Source organism: Saccopteryx leptura, chromosome 1, assembly GCF_036850995.1.
Source record: "Saccopteryx leptura isolate mSacLep1 chromosome 1, mSacLep1_pri_phased_curated, whole genome shotgun sequence".
In the NCBI taxonomy this organism is placed as follows: domain Eukaryota; kingdom Metazoa; phylum Chordata; class Mammalia; order Chiroptera; family Emballonuridae; genus Saccopteryx; species Saccopteryx leptura.
The window spans coordinates 278,638,599-278,657,004 of record NC_089503.1 but is presented as its reverse complement, the minus strand read 5'-3'; the positions used below and the strand labels follow the sequence as shown (position 1 = coordinate 278,657,004).

Sequence of the window (18,406 nt, the reverse complement as noted above, 5' to 3'; positions counted from 1 at the left end):
TGTCTGTCCCTATCTATCCCTCTCTCTGACTCTTTGTCTCTATATATATATATAAAAAGCTTATCATATATCCTGTTTTAGCTTAAAATACAGAGATTGTCAGAATAGGTTTAGGAAAAAATAAAAACAAAATTACTATAAGCTACCTAAAGAGATTCACCTTAAAATATAAAGAAACAGTAGACTGATTATAAATGGATAAACAAATATATACAATGAAGTAAGTATTAGAAATCTGAGGTGGCTTTATTGGTTTCAGAATGCAGACATCAAGACAAACAGTACTACTAGAAATTTTAAAAACTTAATAATGATAAATGTGTCAATTTCTCAGAAATACTCAATTAAAATTCACATTGCCTAATAAAGACTTAGAAGATCTGAGCACCATCAACCCCCTTGAACTATTTGGTATTTATAAGATTGATATTTTATATTATAAGAATGCATCCAAAGTCTTCAGAATATATATTCTTGTTAAGTGTGCATTGTATTGGTACAAACTACATCTTCAGAAAACAAGGAAAAATAAATTTAAAAAACAGAAATTATATAGAGCATGTTCTCGGAAAACAATAAAATTAAATTAAAAATCAAGAACAATAAATGTATTCATTTCTTATTGTTGCTTAGCAAACTGTGACAGGGTTAGCAGTTTAAAACAACACATATTTTTTGCCTCACAATTTCCATGGATGAAGAGTTTCTATGGATTCAGGCCGCAATTCAGATGAGATGGGGCTGCAGTCTCAACAGATTTGGTATCTTCATCTTTGCCTTAACTTATTAGCTAGAAGTAAGTCCCTGGTTCCACTCACACTCAAGAAGAGAGGGTAACACAGGGTGGAAACATCAAGCATGCCGACAATGGATGTAACTTTTGGGTCTTTCCACACAGTAAGATACCTAAACGTCTCCAAATAGTTGATATTTAAATAGTGCGTTTCTAATTAACCACATATTAAATAAGAAATCATGCCTGACCTGACGGTGGCGCAGTGGATAGAGCATTGGGCTGGGATGCAGAGCACCCAGGTTTGAAACCCTGAGATTGCCAGCTTGAGCATGGGCTCAGCTGGCTTAAGCACAGGCTCACCAGCTTGCACGCGGGGCTGCTGGATTGAGGGTGGTATCATAGGACGCAACCCCATGGTCACTGGCTTGAGCCCAAGGTCACGGGCTTGAGCCCAAGATTGCTGGCTTGAGCAAGGGGTCACTCACTCTGCTGTAAACCCCCTGGTCAAGGCACATATGAGAAAGCAATCAATGAACAACTAAGGTGCCGCAATGAAGAATTGATGCTTCTAATTTCTCTCCCTTTCTGTCTGTCCGTCTCTCTAAATCTCTCTGTCTCTGTCAAAAAACAAAAGAAAGAAAAAGATAAAAAGAAAAAAAAAAGAAAGAAATCATAAGGCAAGTTAGAAAATATTTAAAGTAAAATATAATAAAAAGACTGCATATTAAAAATTTTAAAATAGCAACTAAAGCAATACTAAGAGAAAATTTTATAGCTTTAGATATTCATTTTAGGAAAAAAAAGACAAGTCTAAAATCAATAATTTAAGTTTCCATCTTAAAAGCTAGGAAAAGAAGGACAATGAACAAAATAAAAGGATAAAAACAGAGATAAGAATAGAAAGCAATAAAATAGAAGAAAAATAATTGAGAAAATGAAAAAGACAACAAAGCAAACAAAGTTAATTTTTTAAAAAAGATCAAGAAAATTGATAAGACCCCTGCTAGAATGAGCAAGAAAAAAGAAACACAAATTATCAATATTAAAAATGAAAGAACAGTTTTCCCTACATATCCTACACATTTAAAAAAGATAATTAGGAAATATCTTTAAAAACTTTATGATAATAAATAAAAACTTAGAGTTTTGAAATTTTCTTGAAAACTATAAAAAAGTTTATTGAAAGCTATAACTTACCAAAATTAAAATAAAAAATTAAATATGCCAAGGAGACTACATCTAATAAATAAATAAATTTATAATTAAAAATTCTCCCTTAGTTAAAACTACAGGCCCAGATAACATAACTGGTGAATTCTATCAAACATTTAAGAAAGAGATAAAATTAATTTCATGCACGTCTTTCAGAAAAAACACAGCTGAGGAAAGAAACACAGCCATAAAAAAAAAATAATCCTTAACAAATAAACTTCAACAATATATAACAGAAATAATGCATCATGTGTGGCTTAGCCTAGAAATGCATGGTTACTTTATCATTTAAAAATCAATCAGTGTACATCAACAGAAACACATTAACAGAAATGCGTCCCAACAAATGCAGAATGAAATCTTTAATAAAATTCAACATCTATAATAAAAAAAAAGACAACATTGAGAAAGCTTTGAATGAATAGAAGGAAACTTACTTGATAAAGGTCTTATATGAAAAGCCTATAATTAACTTTTTAATTAATTATGAAAGACTTTTCCCCTAACATTAGGAACTAGACAAGGATTTCATTCTCACCATGTCTAGTTCGCATTTTACTGAAGGTCCTTCCTAATGCAATATGGCAAGAAAAAGAAAGCATAAATTAAAGTTACAAAAGATATAAGTATAACTGTCTCTATTTTCAGATGGTATGTTTGTTTACATAGAAAATCTTAAGAAACATAGAAAGTAATAATTAGAAATAATAAGCAAATTTTCAAGGTGGCAAGAATCAAGGTCAATATACAAAATCAACTGTATTTTATACACTAGTAGAAATAATTAGAAATTATATTTAAAACACAATTCCATTTATAAAAACAGTGGTGAACCAAAATTGCTATTATTAAATTTAATAAGACATGGAAGCCCTCTACATTGAAAACTATAGAACATTGCTAAAGCAAATGAAAGAAGACCTAAGTAAACAAAGAATGAATTGTGAAACTAACATTTTTAAGACGTCAATTCTCACCAAATTGTTCTATATGTTCAGTGCAATCTCTATCATAACTCCACCAGATATTTGTTTTTTTGGTAGAAGAAACTTCCCACCTAATTCTAAACTGTATGACAACACAAAAGAATTAGCATATACAAAGCAGTCCTGGGGGGAAAGAAAACAAAAACAAAGGAAACAAGTGTGTGATCATAATATATGACTTCAAGACTTCCAAAACTACAGTAATCAAGACAAAATGGGAATGGCGAATCTATGAATAGTTCAAAGGGATAAAAAATACAGAGTCGAGAAACAAATCACACTTAAGCAGTTATTTGATTTAATTTTTATGTAAGTTTCAAAGCAATTCAGTAAGAAATGGAAAGTCTATTCAACAAATAGTGCTCAAACACATGAATATCCATTTGGAAAGAAAGAGAGAGAGAGAAGGAAAGAGAGAGAGCCCTGGCCAGATAGCTCAGTTGATTAGAGCATCATGCAGAAGTGGAGAGGTTGCCAGTTTGATCCCCGGGCAGGGCATATACAGGGTCAGATTAGTGTTCCTGTACTCTCTCTCTCTTCCTCTCTTGCTAAAATCAAAAAATAAACATTTTTTTTTAAAAGGGATTTTTTTTTTTTTTTTTTTTTTTTTACAGAGACAGAGAGAGAGTCAGACAGACAGGAACGAAGAGAGCTGAGAAGCATCAATCATCAGTTTTTCATTGCGACACCTTAGTTGTTCATTGATTGCTTTCTCATATGTGCCTTGACCGCAGGCCTTCAGCAGACCAAGTAACCCCTTGCTCAAGCCAGTGACCTTGGGTCCAAGCTGGTGAGCTTTGCTAAAACCAGATGAGCCCGCGCTCAAGCTGGCAACCTTGGGGTCTCGAACCTCCGCATCCCAGTTCGATGCTCTATCCACTGCGCCACTGCCTGGTCAGGCAAAAAAAAAAAAAAAAAAAAGGATCTTGACACAAACCTTATACCAGTGGTCCCCAACCCCATGGACCGGTACCAGTCCATGGGCCATTTGGTACCGGTCCACAGAGAAAGAATAACTTACATTATTTCCGTTTTATTTATATTTAAGTCTGAACGTTGTTTTATTTTTTTTAAATGACCAGATTCCCTCCGTTACATCTGTCTAAGACTCACTCTTGACGCATGTCTCAGTCACGTGATACATTTATCCGTCCCACCCTAAAGGCCCGTCTGTGAAAATATTTTCTGACATTAAACCGGTCCATGGCCCAAAAAAGGTTTGGGACCACTGCCTTATACCATAGACACAGTTAACTTCAAATGAATCATAGCTTTCAAAGTAAAAACTGGTACTATAAAGCTTCTAAAAGAAAACAGAAGAATACGAGGGAAACATCGAAAAGGCAAAGATTTTTTAAGAAACAGAAAGCAATGAAAAATAATGAATTATACTACATCAAAATTAAAATCTGCTCATCAAAAAGTCTTGTTAAATAAATTAGTATGCATGCTAGAATGGAGGAAAATATTCTCAAAATATGTAAAGGATGACATACTAGTGTCTAGTATATATATACAAAGTACACTTACAACTCAATAATAAAAATACAACCCAGTTAAAAGTTGGCAAATGATATGAATAATTTCTTCACAAAAATAACAAATGACCAACAAACTTATCAAAAAGTGCTCAACATCACTAGTCCTCAGGGAAATTCAAATTAAACCCACAATGTGTTATCACTACATACTCAATAGCAGATGCAATTACAAAATTAACATCTTCAATTGATGGAGAATGTGTGAACAACTAGAATTCACACCCATTGTTAGTGTGACTGTAAAATAAACCACTTCAGGAAAAGATCTGTGGTTTCTTACAAATACAAACATTTACCTATCTACTCTATGACCTAGCAATTTCACTCCTAAGTATATACCCAAGAGAAATAAAAATATATCCAAAAAAGACTTGCACATGAATGTTGAAAGCGGCTTCTTTTTTTATGACAGCCAAACCCTAGAAACAGTCTAGTTATATATGGACAATAGAATGAAAAAAACGGAGGTATATTTATACACTAGAATACCTAACATTTACAAGAACAAAATACTGATGGATACTACAAGATGAATGAACCTCAAAAAATCATACTTAAGGAAAGAAGTCTTACACAAAAGAGTTTAAACCAGGGGTCCCCAAACTACGGCCCGCGGGCCACATGTGGCACCTGAGGCCATTTATCCGGCCCTTGCCGCACTTCCGGAAGGGGCACCTGTTTCACTGGTGGTCAGTGAGAGGAACATAGTTCCCATTGAAATATTGGTCAGTTTGTTGATTGAAATTTACTTGTTCTTTTATTTTAAATATTGTATTTGTTCCCGTTTTGTTTTTTTACTTTAAAATAAGATATGTGCAGTGTGCATAGGGATTTGTTCATAGTGTGTTTTTTTTATAGTCTGGCCCTCCAACGGTCTGAGGGACAGAGAACTGGCCCCCTGTGTAAAAAGTTTGGGGACCCCTGGTTTAAACTATATGATTCAGTTTATATGAAGTTCTAGAGCAAGTAAATCTAATCTATGGTCAGAAAAACTCAGATCAGCTGCTGCCTCTGGAAATGAAAATGAGGACTGACTTTTAAGGGGCACAAGAAAACTTTCATGGTTGATGGCAACGCTCTATATAATGATAGGCTTATTCAGGGTATGCATTTAGTAACTAAAGATTTCTGTCCTTCTGTGTGTAAGTTTTATCTTACAAAAAGAATTGTAAACAAATATTTAACTCTAGTTAATGATATACATGCTGAAATAGAGAATGATGCATATTAATATTTGCAGCTTACTTTAAAACGCATCAAAAATAAGATGGATTGGTGGGCAGAGAGGGAAAGATGTAAATATTTAATAAAATAGAATGAAATGTAAATTGAAGAATCTAGATGGTAAATATTCATATATTATGTATTCACATAATTCTTTCAACTTTCTTTATGTTTGGCAACGGTCATAACACATGTTAAAACAAAATTACTAGTTTTGTGATATTAAAATAATGTGATTTTTCTAGGTCCAAATATTTCTTTCCTAAAATAAGAAGAAAGTTAGACTATTTTTTATCTCTATAAATCCTTCCAGAAATAAGATCAAATTGTGCCCTCTGCCTTGTATCTACATAAAAATTAAAGTCAGATTCTGATCATATTTTCTTTAAGTATTACTAAAATTCACGTTCCCTTTCTAATTATCTTATAACTTATCAGTTTTTCTGAAACTTAATGTCTCGTATATCGAATTCCCAATGCTATGTATATGTTTTGCTGTTGTTTGTTGGAAATTTCACTTTTGGGGTGGCACCTTCATAAAAAATTTCCTGTGATAATAAATACTTGTCATATTGTTCTGAAGAGCTTTCTAGTAAGATAATTCAGGCTTTGACAAGGCTTTTAAATTAATATTTAAACTGTCTACTTATTTTTATTATATTTCATTTGCCTGATCAAATAATGTAATGCAACATAAAATTAAATAATCAACATTTTTCTCTTATGCCTTTTAAGTTTTAATTAAAAAAATAATATGTATGGCTTAATTATTACTTTGCTTAACTTCCATATCAGTCATCAATATTATATTTATCACATACCAATCAATGAAATTTGTGAACCTTAGAAAATTATAAGCATTCATTCACACACAGACACACAACTCTGTCTACAATTTTAGGAGATTCACAGGTCCTGAAGCTCATCTCTGATCCATGCTCTAAGCCTTCCCTTCAGCTCTGTTTATGAAAGCGTACACCAAGGAATGCTAGGATGGGTCAGAGTACCGAATATAAGTACAGTATTGGAATGAGTTATATTATTTGAACCTAAGGCAAAAATAAGAAACATTTTAGATAGCCTCTGATTTCTACATGACAGAAGGCAAAAGAAGCTATAAAGATGATGTCAGGTGTGATACAGATGTGAGGGGCTGTGCTTTGGGGCAGCGCTGCTCAGGACAGCTTAGAATCAGCATGTCATAAAGGAACTTCTGTCTCATGGAGGCCTCCTGATACCTCAGTGGCAATTCTAAGAAGAGTCTGACACTCTTGTGATATCAATGAAAGGCTTGAACCTGTGGAATATGCCTCAGGACTCCAAGCTAAAAGCAGAAACACATGGAACCAGATGGTGCATGGGGCCAGGCTGGGCAACAGCTCCTCACAAGAGATCTGATTATCTTACAGTATAGCTTCTGCAAGCCAGAAGGCCAGCATGTCCCCTCCACTTTCCTCCTGCCAAACACCAACACCTCAGAGTTGCATTTAGTGGAAAACAGGTGGCCTGGAAATGACGTTTTTACAGCCTAGAGCCACTCAGATTATCTTCATCTCCACATTTATTGGGAGACTACAGAAGAAGGAAACGTCGTTTTCCCATGTTTAATTCTTCCCAATCCAAACTTACACTGATAGCATTTACTCTGAGGAAAAAGGAAATCAAGTTGTTCTTTGAGGGGTAGAGGAACGCTTGATCATACTTACCTAAAAGTAATTTAGGAAAATTTGATGTTTCAATGTTATGATAATATACTATTGACGTTGTAGTGGCGACAAATCCCATCACGGCCGGCATGAAGAGGTGGAGATGTCGCGAGCCCCGCCGTCTGCGGAGAGCGGGACAGTATCAGTGTCTACAGCTGATGATTCCAAACAGTCCTTCATTTTGTTTCCAATTGTCTCATTAAAACTATCTCTTAGAAATAAGATATTTAAAAGAGAAAATGCAGTAGTGGTCGCCAAGAGAATATATAAAGGAAGATTATGTTGGGAGACATAATTCTGTGGAAAGGATCTATCCTAACATGGAAGGCTGGGTAAACACAGCTACATAAGACCTTAAAATGTGCACAACAAAAGCAAATATATAACTGCTCCTATACTGAAGGGCGGACCTGCTGAAATAATTCAATACCTATAGCAAATAAAAACTATCAAGTGAAAATAAATTCTAACATATGTGAAAAGAATGTTTATTTTTGATAGCTTTCCTACACTTTTCAGAGATTTCTCCATTTCTATTAATTCCTTGAATGCATATGTATTTGCTGGTCCAGACACTGTGTTAGATTCTGGGATGCAACGGTGGACAAGACTAGATATAGTGTCTGTGGTCACAAAATTTAGTTTATTAAGGATAGCAATAGTATATAGAAAACTGTAACACCGGTGAAAGGATTATGAGCATATACAGGGCTAGTGTCTGCAACAGAGAAAGCTCTGTGAAAGAATGGACTTCTAAACTGAGACCGTAAGAATGAGAAATTGCTACCCAGAGGAAGAAGAGAGGAGGATGGTTCCAGGCAAAGTGTCTACATATGTTCATGGGTACTACAAGCAAGTCAGTAAGATTGCAAGGAGATGAGGCTTCATTCTGAAGACAATAGAGAGCTTCAGCTTGATCGGATACATGACAGGATATAGGTTCATGGTAGACAGCCTTCAACTCCATTTGCATTAACAATACTACAAAATTAATTAAACATTTATATTTTCTCAAATACTTAAGTATATTAGTACAATACATAAACAGTATGGAGAAGAAAGCAACTGATTATGAGAGTAAAGGATAGAGGAACACTTGGGGAAATCATTTCAGAAGAGATATGGCCGACAATGGGAGCTGAAATATAAAAGAAATCCACAGTCAGGAAAGTGGTGGATAAGTACTTTGAAAAGAGTGTGCAAACACCTAGAAGCATGAAACACTGACCAGGCGGTGGCGCAGAGGATAGAGTGTTGGACTGGGATGTGGAGGAGCATGAAACAGTATATCATTAAAAGGCTTGAACCTGTGGAATATGCCTCAGGACTCCAAGCTAAAAGCAGAAACACGTGGAACTAGATGAGATGACTGGCTCATGCGGCCAGACAGGGCAACAGCTCCTTACAAGCTCTCTGGTTATTCTAGTATATAGCTTCTGCAAGCCAGAATGTTCCAAGTCATGCAATGTTCCTTAAATAGAAAAATCTGAGATAGGACAAAAGACAGTGTGCCATGTAAGGAGTTGCAATCTAGTCTTATGGAAAACTAAAATACATACTTTAAGGAAAGTGGTATGGTCAGATTTGAATTTGAGACAGATCAATCTGGTAGTAATGTGGATAACAGAGTTGATAGGTAGTGTGCCAGTTTGAGGGGCAGGGAGAGACATGGAAGGAAAGAAAGTAGTCAGCAAAGTATTGGTATAGGCCAAGTGAGGGCTGATGAAGCGTGAAATAAGCTTTGGTAGCAGAAATATGGAGGAAATAATACACTTGCAAAATGTTAATTGTTAAAATGAACAGGACTTTAATAGTGTTAGGGTATGAGGGTGATGGTGATGGAGACGTAGAAAATAACTGACATGGAGCCTGGGCAGATGGTGGTGAGAACAAATAAGATTAGAAGAGGATGAGCAGATTGGATAAAGAAAGCTAGTAAGTTTCAGCAGGAATGTGTGGACTAATAAACATATACAAAAATTGTCTACTAGTCAAGTGTATGTAGAGATTTGGAACATGATCAGTGATACATATAGAATCATTAATATAGACATAGTAAAGAAAATGTGAAAGGACTATGTTAACATAAAAACTGACTTAAAAACCATCCACCATCTCCTGGAAATAGTTCAGAGTGGTCAGAGAGAAAAAGTAAGAAATAAATAATTATGAGTACAGAAATTAGGAAATTCTCTAATGCTCTTAAATTACTGAACCAAAGAAAGGATTTAAAAATCACTTAATATTTAGGAAATGTTTAAATAAAGCATACTACCTATTAAAGCCTGTAAAATGTAACTAAAACCATACCCAGAAGAAAATTTATAACCTTAAACATATTCAATAAGAAATAATTATAATAAATTAAGTTGTCAATTTAAGAAGTTAGAAAAAGAATAATAAAACATCATTAAGAAAAGCAATAATAAAGGATGAATAAACACAGCAATAGCTAGGACTGAAAACTTTGATATTTAGTGTGGCATTTATTTATTAGTGTCTTTTAACCATTCAAGTTTTTTATTAGGATTGCTATCATATTGTTATTGCTCTATTTACAAAGTTGTCTAGGTTGTGAGTAGCTGTCCCAACCTTATTCTTTCCCTCAAGCTTTATTATTTTTAGAGTGTGATTCACAGATCTCAACGTTCTGTGGAAACATATACATTCCAGAAAGTTAGGAAGAAAATTTTAAAAGTGTTCATCATAGAAGACAAAAGAATAATAATAAAAAGAAAATGATAAAAATAAAAACCTAAATGCAAAAATATAATGGTAGTAAATATTTTAATACATATTTTTAGAATTTAATGGATTAAATAATATAAAAATAATCAATACACAAGGCTTTAGTTATCTGCTCAATAAAATTTTATCTTCTACAAAGAATATATATTATTTTCTAATACTCATTAAATACTTATAAAATAATCAACTATTTTACTATTATGAAAATGTTAATGAATCCCTAAAGGTATTCATTTAACAAATCATGTGCACTAATAATAAACATCAAATTAGACTAAAAAGCAAACTAAAAATGATTCCTAGACATTGAAGAATATCTATACCAGAATCATATATTATTTAGATAGAAATAAAAAAGAAAACAGATTATAAATACATATGGGAAACAAATAAGAATAGTTCAAAAAAATTAGTAGCTTTAATAGTCATATTACTATAAGAGAAAATCAATATTCAATTAGGAAGGTCTTTACATTTTGTTAATTATAACGAGCATTTATAATATTTTAAGTAAAAAGTAATCCATAAAGATTTTGTTAAAAAAATAAAGGAAGGAAGGCATGATCATGGTATTAAACTACGTTCAGGAGAAAAAGGTATCCATTAAAGTGTCATTAATGCTCATTGGGATTCTTGTAGAAATAGTTTCTAGAACAGGACAAGGCAAGAGAAAGCAAACTCAGTCTTTGGGTTCAAAAGTAACTGGAAGATGACTTTTGAGAGAATTGAATAAAAAGGGTAAGAGGAAGAAGTCTATAGCTAAAGAATAGGAGAGAGCAGGGCAAGATCAAAGGCTTATTCCTACTTGTTTTTAGCATGGGTTTCTTGTGTCACAACCACTATAAAACAAGGTTCTGCCATTAGCACATGTCATCATCATTATTAGTTCAGCCTCTGTTCCAAGTCTTAGACTGAATCTACACATTAACCATGAGGCTAGAGAGGGAAAGTCATTCGTGCCTATGTGATATCAAATTTTTAGGAAATACTGAACCAACCAATCATTAACTTTATACACACACATAGAAACATATAGAGTCAGCCTATATTTACGTTAAGAGAATTAAAAAATGAACACTGAATTGGCAATGCTAATACAATACAGTACAAATATGCCAAAGTACTTTAAACAATTATCAATAAGATAATAGACAATTAAGCTCCTAAACGCTTGGAGGCATGGCATATCTTAGCGTCTCTGGTTTTTCTTTTTATCAGAAACTGTGACATGCACATATATGCAAAGAACTTTCATACAGCATTACAAAATAGTTGGCTCCATGTCAAAAGATGAGAAGTATCATCCCTTGCTAATTGCAACAGCCAAACATAAACAGATGTCAAGGGAAGTTCTTATTAGATAAGAGGAAATAATTTTGGGAGCTTTCTTTTTAAAAAGCCCTTTCATATAACTTCTTCAAAGAAAGGTCTACCATTTAACATAATTCCATAATCAAAATTTTCCTATTATCTGACTATTTTCTGTTGCTATGTGATAAAAAATATTTCCCCTACATAATGTTCATTTCTAAATAGAATTCATTATATTCTAACTGCTTAATACAAACTTCTTCCTTTAAAAGAATGACAAAATTTCTCCAAATGTGGTGGTTTTATGACAAATCTTGATTTTAAAATAATTTTGTGCTGTGCCTCAATATGTAGCTATATCCTCACAGGATTGTGGACTCCTTTAATGCTTACTTCATTTATATTTGCTTCTTTACAAAACATATTGAAATATATACAGTTATTAGAGCTATATGTCAATATAGACCATCTTGATGTTTATACTTATTTTGAAAGACAAGGCAAATATCAAAGTGTTTAAAAGAACAGAACTTTCTGCCAAGGTTACATAGATGAAAGATCAGAGAAACAGAAAGTACATCAATGAGTACTGGTCACAGAAATCTGAACTTGTGTTATTAAAGAAATTATGTAGCAATACAAAAATATGGCCAATATGCATGATCATCATAAATATTGGATGGCAGCTGTTGTTCCTAAGTTATGACCAACAAGTTAAGCCTGACTTGGTATGCTCTTGCTGCTATCCATATCAACACACTCATTTGTATGTATAGTGTAATCACATTAACTAAGTTAAGTCACTTACGAATCTGAAACTATGCCTTCTGCTATTTCACAAACATGCACAAATAGGAGAGCAAACGTAAGAATCCATCTCAGGTTATGTCCAGGAAAATGAAGCCATGTGTTGTGATGAATTTGTACTTTTGAACTTTGACTGCCCCACCCTAAAAAACAAAAAGCAAAGAGATAAACAAAAGGATCAATCATAATCATAGAAATAATTTACAATGTGATATGCTTTGGGTAGTTCATGAAACCTTAATGCTTTCTAGAGTAATAGGGAAAATCCTGATCTATTTTCATGATGTTAAAAAATATAATTTCGATTTATTTTTACAAGACTGTCTAGGTTAACATATTCACATTTATTGCATTGTTTGGTAATAACACCATCTCTGAGTGACAACATGATTATTTCATGCTAGTCAGAGCTCTGACTCATTTAAAAGGAAAAAATTAATGATAATATTGATAAAAGCAGTTTGGTATCTAAAATCTTCAAACTATAGGATGGGAGACTAACAAAAACGTTCATATTTGGTGGTGAAATATAGGGACTCATGAGTTGAGTCAATTCTTAATAAGCATTTCATGTGGAAAAAATGAAAACCTATGATTGGGCCAGCACGGTTCAATAGTGGTAGTGATAGTTTCTAAAAAAAAAAAAAAAAGCTAAAGTTATGCTCATTATTGACCTTTTAAGCAAAATCAAGAACAATATAGGTTCACCCTTAGCTCATCATTGAAGAAAAAATTCAAAATTACATTTTAGTAAATTTTTGATGGTTTCCCTCAAACAAGAGTAATGCCAATTTATATATTGTGTGCTAGGAATGAGTTTTGTTTCATTTTGTCACCCTTTCTTCTCAGTTTTTGAAATCAGAGAGGTTTCATGTATATCAAGAATGAATGTGTTGGCCACCATGAATAATGCTGCAATAAATACAGGGGTGTATATGGAAACCAAAGTCCTTCAGTACATGGTTGGATAAAGAAGATGTGGTACATATATACAATGAAATATGTATGAATTGTTTATTTCTGTAATATTACATTTAGTCAACATTATACCAAATCTCAGCCGTTAATAAGACTTCTTTTTTCAAGCATTAGGTGATGTGATATAGAATAGTAGACTACTTACCGATAAATAAAATTGGAAAAGTGATAAACAACAGGAAGACATGAGGAACCAGGTTGAGGGCATCGACAAAACAGGGATTTTGTAAAACACCATCATAGATATTATATGAAGAAATGTTGTTACCACAGAATGACAGGCTCATTTCTTATTATATGGTTTACTCTGAAATGAAGAGAAAAGAAGAGCTTCTTACTATTAAATTTTCCTTCATAAAATTATAACCTTATAGAGGTCTTATCTTAAGTCATCAGAAAAACCATGCAGTGTTAGTGGAGTTATTCATAATTCACAGAGGAGGATATTGAGGTTCAGATTGGTTCATTATCTTGCCAACCAGTAGAGTAGTTGACATCATACCCATGTGCCCAACTAGAAACTATTTTTGTCCTGCTGTATCACATAGCCTTAATCTATTTTTTAATATCTTATCTATTGTTATTAAAATAGGTAACAGCTTAAGATTTTAACCTCACTGGACTTCGTTTCTTTTCCATATTTATGTCACGCTGGATTCTAAGCTAGATTATTAAAGGCTGCCAATGCTTTGAATAACTAAAATAGTACCTTTTCTCTTTCTTTTTATTGATAATTGATTTAGCATTGGTCACAAACAATATTTTTTCCTAGAAAAATATAGAGTATTACATTGGAAAGATTGGTCACAGAAGGTAAACTACTGGAAAAACCAAATTTCAAGCAAAAATTTTATTAAGCATTATATAAACAGGACAACTGATTAAAAAGCCTATATGTTTACAGTCTATTAAAATTTATATGAAGTTCCTCTCACACACGTCTAGTAAACCTTTCTTCGTTTTTGATAAATCATTGACATGTTCTCTAGTTGAGACCTTGCTTCAATCTTAAAAAAAAAAGTCACACTTTAAAAGAAAACTCAAGGTTATATATTGGCAAAATCCTTATCAATTATAAGATTTTAAAGATGGCCCTGGAAGGTTGGCTCAGCAGTAGAGTGTCAGCCCAACATGTGGAAGTCCCGGATTCGATTCTCAGAAAAGGCACACAGGAGAAGTGACCATCTGCTTTTCCACCCCTCCCCCTCCACCTTATCTCTCTCTCTCTCTTTCTCTCTCTCTTCCCCTCCTGCAGCCACAGCTCAAATGGTTGGAGCAAGTTGGTCCAGGATGCTGAGGATGGCTCCTTGGTCTCACCTCAGGCACTAAAATAGCTCAGTTGCCTGAGCAACAGAGCAGTGCCCCAGATGGGCAGAGTATCACCCAGTAGGGAGCTTGCCAGGTAGATCCTGGTCGGAATGCATGCGGGAGGGAGTCTGTCTGTCAGCCTCCCTGCCTCTCACTTAATAGAAAATAAAAAAGATCATTTTTTAGGCTGGATAAAAAAAATTTAAAAAGATATGAGATTTTAAAATAACAACAAAAAGGAAATTACAAATTTATGTTACATGTGTTTCTAGTAAAAATGGAAAAAAACAGAAACTAAAAATTAATAACTAGTAATGAAATTTTTAGTAGATGATAAAACTTTAAGCTCCCTCAGACATGTATAAACTGTTCTATTTATTTTAGCTGATTTTATAATTTTACCTAAAATTATAATATTTCAATTGGCCACATTCATAAACCTTGACATTTACTCATTATCATTGAGTTAGGTGCTAAAAATATCATTTGAATGTGCAAAATATACACTTCATTAGCTCTAAGCATTGCCTACCTAATATTTAATCAGTCTTAAAACCAGCCAATTAAGTAACCTTTGGATATTTGTGTATGACTGTGGAAAGAAAATATCAAAGACATATAACAACCTGAAAAAGTATTATAAAAGAACATTCTCAGCCAGGTACCTGATGTTTGGGATGCTAGGTCACTAATTAATCAACTGTAAAAATACTTATTGATACTGATCACATACTAGACACTAGAAATTTAATAGTGCACATGACTGAAACAATCCCTGTGGTCTTAGACTGAATACACTACACTAATACCAACAGTCCTTGATATAATGTAAATGTTATGATCTAAAAGACAGAGAAATATACAATGACGTTATCATACAAAGATACATACTTCTAACTGGTAAAGCAAAAGCATCAGAATGATTTTTTCCTTTTACCATAATCTCTAACCTCAGATTCCCCTTGGCTCCCAACCTGTCCACTGTCTCTCATCACATCTCTCCTTTTGTCTTTTCTTCTGCCTCTTTCATCCCCTCCCCTTGACCCTTAGCCTTCTCTGATATCCAGGTGCAAGCGGCACATTGTACTAGGCAGCCCATACTACAACTCAACATAGACAAAAAGAAAGAAGGGATAAACTTATTGTAGATACATTGAAAATAATTGCATTTAGCCAAGGATTTTTAAGTCAATCAGGATTTTTAATTAATTCTTAGATCTCCAAATATCATTCAAGGCTTTCCTACCAGAACCCAGGTTAAGTTAGGAAGACTTTGGGAAGGATACAAATTGCTGCTCTTGCCGGCTGAAGTCTGTGCGATGACAGCTGTCAGACCCGCCCCTTCTGGATCTGTCTAGCTCAGCTACGCACTGACAAGAGGCCCAGCACCCAGGAGCAGGAAGAGGGAAGAGAAACCAGACAGGAAGACATGGCATTTTTCTCCTCACAAGCATAAATCCACAGAAGGATGTTCAAGTGTTTATGACAGCTAATAGAGTTAGAGGGCTTCTTTGAGTGAACTTTAAATACAAACATCAAAAGTGAAATTTTGATTATGGGAGTAGTTTGCAGAGCAGAAAACAAAAAGAAAATACTCCTTGATGACCAAACATGATTTTATGGCAAGAATACTACTCCACATATTCTTATTCTTTGAAATGTATTGTATGGAAAATTCCCCTCAGGAGTTGAAAAATTTGGATTTAGTTTATAAGCATGATGTAAGGGAAAACAAGTACTTTCCTGTTCATCCAGCAGAAAGCATCAGTTCTAATGCAGTATTAATCCCTGAGAATTTAACATGCTGGAAACATGTAAAGAAAACATACTAAAAACAGTATTCAAGCTTCCATTTTTAAACACACAATAACTCCTTTTCTTTTGAGTTGTTCAGATATTATTCAAATTATGAGAAAGAAACATATAGTTTAAAGAACTTGCTTTATCTTTATGTAGGACATTTTCAGGATCAGAGTAGTTTTGAAAACGAATATAATGTCTAAGTTATTCAGCTGATGGTTCATAATATAACTAAAATATGTCTGTCTGTTTATCTATAGGTCTATCTATCAGTCTATGAATGACAGATCCAAGTGGAAAAATCACTAGCAAAATATGAGCACTGACTTCTGATTCGGTGCCTAATCCGAACACTCCCATTTAAATTCTTTCATACCAAAGGAAATGGTGGAACTACTCAGCAGATAAGAGTCCTTAGACAGAAACGCCAGTGGGAATTTTTTTTAATCTCAAACTGAACAAATAAAACAACAAATAAATACCTTGGGCAATCGCTTGACGCTGCTTCAAACCCCTACGGGTGCACTTGCACTACCTTCAAAACACCGGCTTCCTACAACTGTCTTAAGTGTACATTTCAAACCGGGAAGCAGCACTCCTGAAAAGCAAAGAGTAACAAAAATTAAGCAGATAGAAAGCTACTTTGTGAACAATACAAGAAATATCTAGGAAATGAAAAGTTAGTAATAACTCCTTGCACTATCTCCAGCTGGTTTAAGTAGAAGCGGGCAGTTTTACAAGGAACGCTGGAAACCTGATCCCCACGCCCTCTCATCTCCGGCCGGCTGGGTCCCTTAATCCTAGAAATAGCAGCCACTGTGAAGGAAAAGCGCTGGAGAGTGCGCGGTTGCCGAAATGTTAGGTCCAAATGGACAGTTTACAATTTTTCTTAGAATTTTAAAAATTATATTGCTGTAAAAGACATGAACTCACTTACTCCGAAGGCAGAGTTTTCCTCCCCTATCCGAAGCACGCAGGGCACCGGAGTGGATTATTTTTAGGGTGGTGGGAGATCAGCTGCTGCCTCCTATCGAGTTTCTAAATTGCACAAACGGCTCTGGGCTGGGGCGGACACGGCGACTCGGAGGCAGGAAACTGGGCAGAATCCCCGAGCGCCGCGCCTGGGACTGGAGACCCTCCCCACCCCCGCTTGGCTCAGTTAACTCCCAGGAGCGGCAAATTTGGGGTGCACAGTGCAGTGATTTTACAAACACAATATGCGTTCCTCAAACTTCATTAGACACTGAAACTTGCAATACGTGATTGAATGATTCACCGGAGTCGAGTTTTTAAATCAAAATACGCAAGGCACTCACTTGCGTGTGTCCCGCCACCCACCCACCCCCACCCCGCTCCAGGCTCTGTTTGCGCTCTTTTATTATTAACCACATAAGGAAGCAGAGTTGGGGGTTTCATCATCTTTCCCCAGCTCGGACTAGGGAAGTGAAGGGCTCATTCCAGGCAGGAGAACTGGCTGCTGTGCGAATGACTCACAGGAGCAAGGCAGGCTCAAGCCGAGTAATTGCCCCAGCGACCTGGAACACTTGGTTACTCCTGCGGACCAGTGGACGCCTTACCGCAGGGAGACCCTTACTCTAGTTCCAAAGGTGGGATTTTGACTCCCAGGACTGCATAAACAGTCCCCTTACTCATGCTCCCCACCAGAGAGATAGACCATTTATTCTCAAGAAGATAATGTGTTTCAAATACACTTACCCAGGACGCAAGAAGTAAATTTTGCCCCAACCTTCTTTAATTAACACTATTTTCTCAGAGACAAGTACTCAGTTAACTTGAAAGAATCCCTGTTTTCAGTGATTGTCCTTTTCTGATGAATGGTCAGGCAGGCGGGCTGTTGTTGCCACTGTGTCCGTGCGCGACCCTCAACCCAATGGGCACCGCTCCAGGACCGCCAGCACATGGAGCTGGTCCCCGGACCTGAACCCTAAAGCCCTGCGGCCTCCCTGCCTCGCTGAGTGTGGGCAGAGGCCGATTCCCGCCCGCAAAGCCCAGGAGATTTCCTCCTAGGCGCCTCACTCTGGGAAGGAC

At 35.1% G+C, this 18,406-nt stretch overlaps 1 protein-coding gene across 7 annotated transcripts in view; it reads right to left on the bottom strand.

The window, feature by feature from the left end:
* ABCC9 (ATP binding cassette subfamily C member 9) overlaps positions 1 to 18,156 on the bottom strand; it is a 154,468-nt gene extending 136,312 nt beyond the window's left edge. For 4 of the 7 annotated variants that reach the window (XM_066354608.1, XM_066354662.1, XM_066354653.1 and 1 more), the window contains exons 1-5: positions 17,295 to 17,435; positions 16,840 to 16,955; positions 13,395 to 13,556; positions 12,273 to 12,414; positions 7,406 to 7,527 (exon numbers count right to left, since the gene is read on the bottom strand). In XM_066354608.1, the coding sequence (XP_066210705.1) occupies positions 7,406 to 7,527; positions 12,273 to 12,414; positions 13,395 to 13,536 (406 nt within the window). In that variant the 5' untranslated portion in view covers positions 13,537 to 13,556; positions 16,840 to 16,955; positions 17,295 to 17,435. Of the gene's footprint in view, positions 1 to 7,405; positions 7,528 to 12,272; positions 12,415 to 13,394; positions 13,557 to 16,839; positions 16,956 to 17,111; positions 17,131 to 17,290; positions 17,436 to 18,073 lie in introns of those variants that run through there. The other 3 variants (XM_066354625.1, XM_066354616.1, XM_066354634.1) reach the window with 3 other exon arrangements.
* Positions 18,157 to 18,406: the final 250 nt, after the last annotated feature.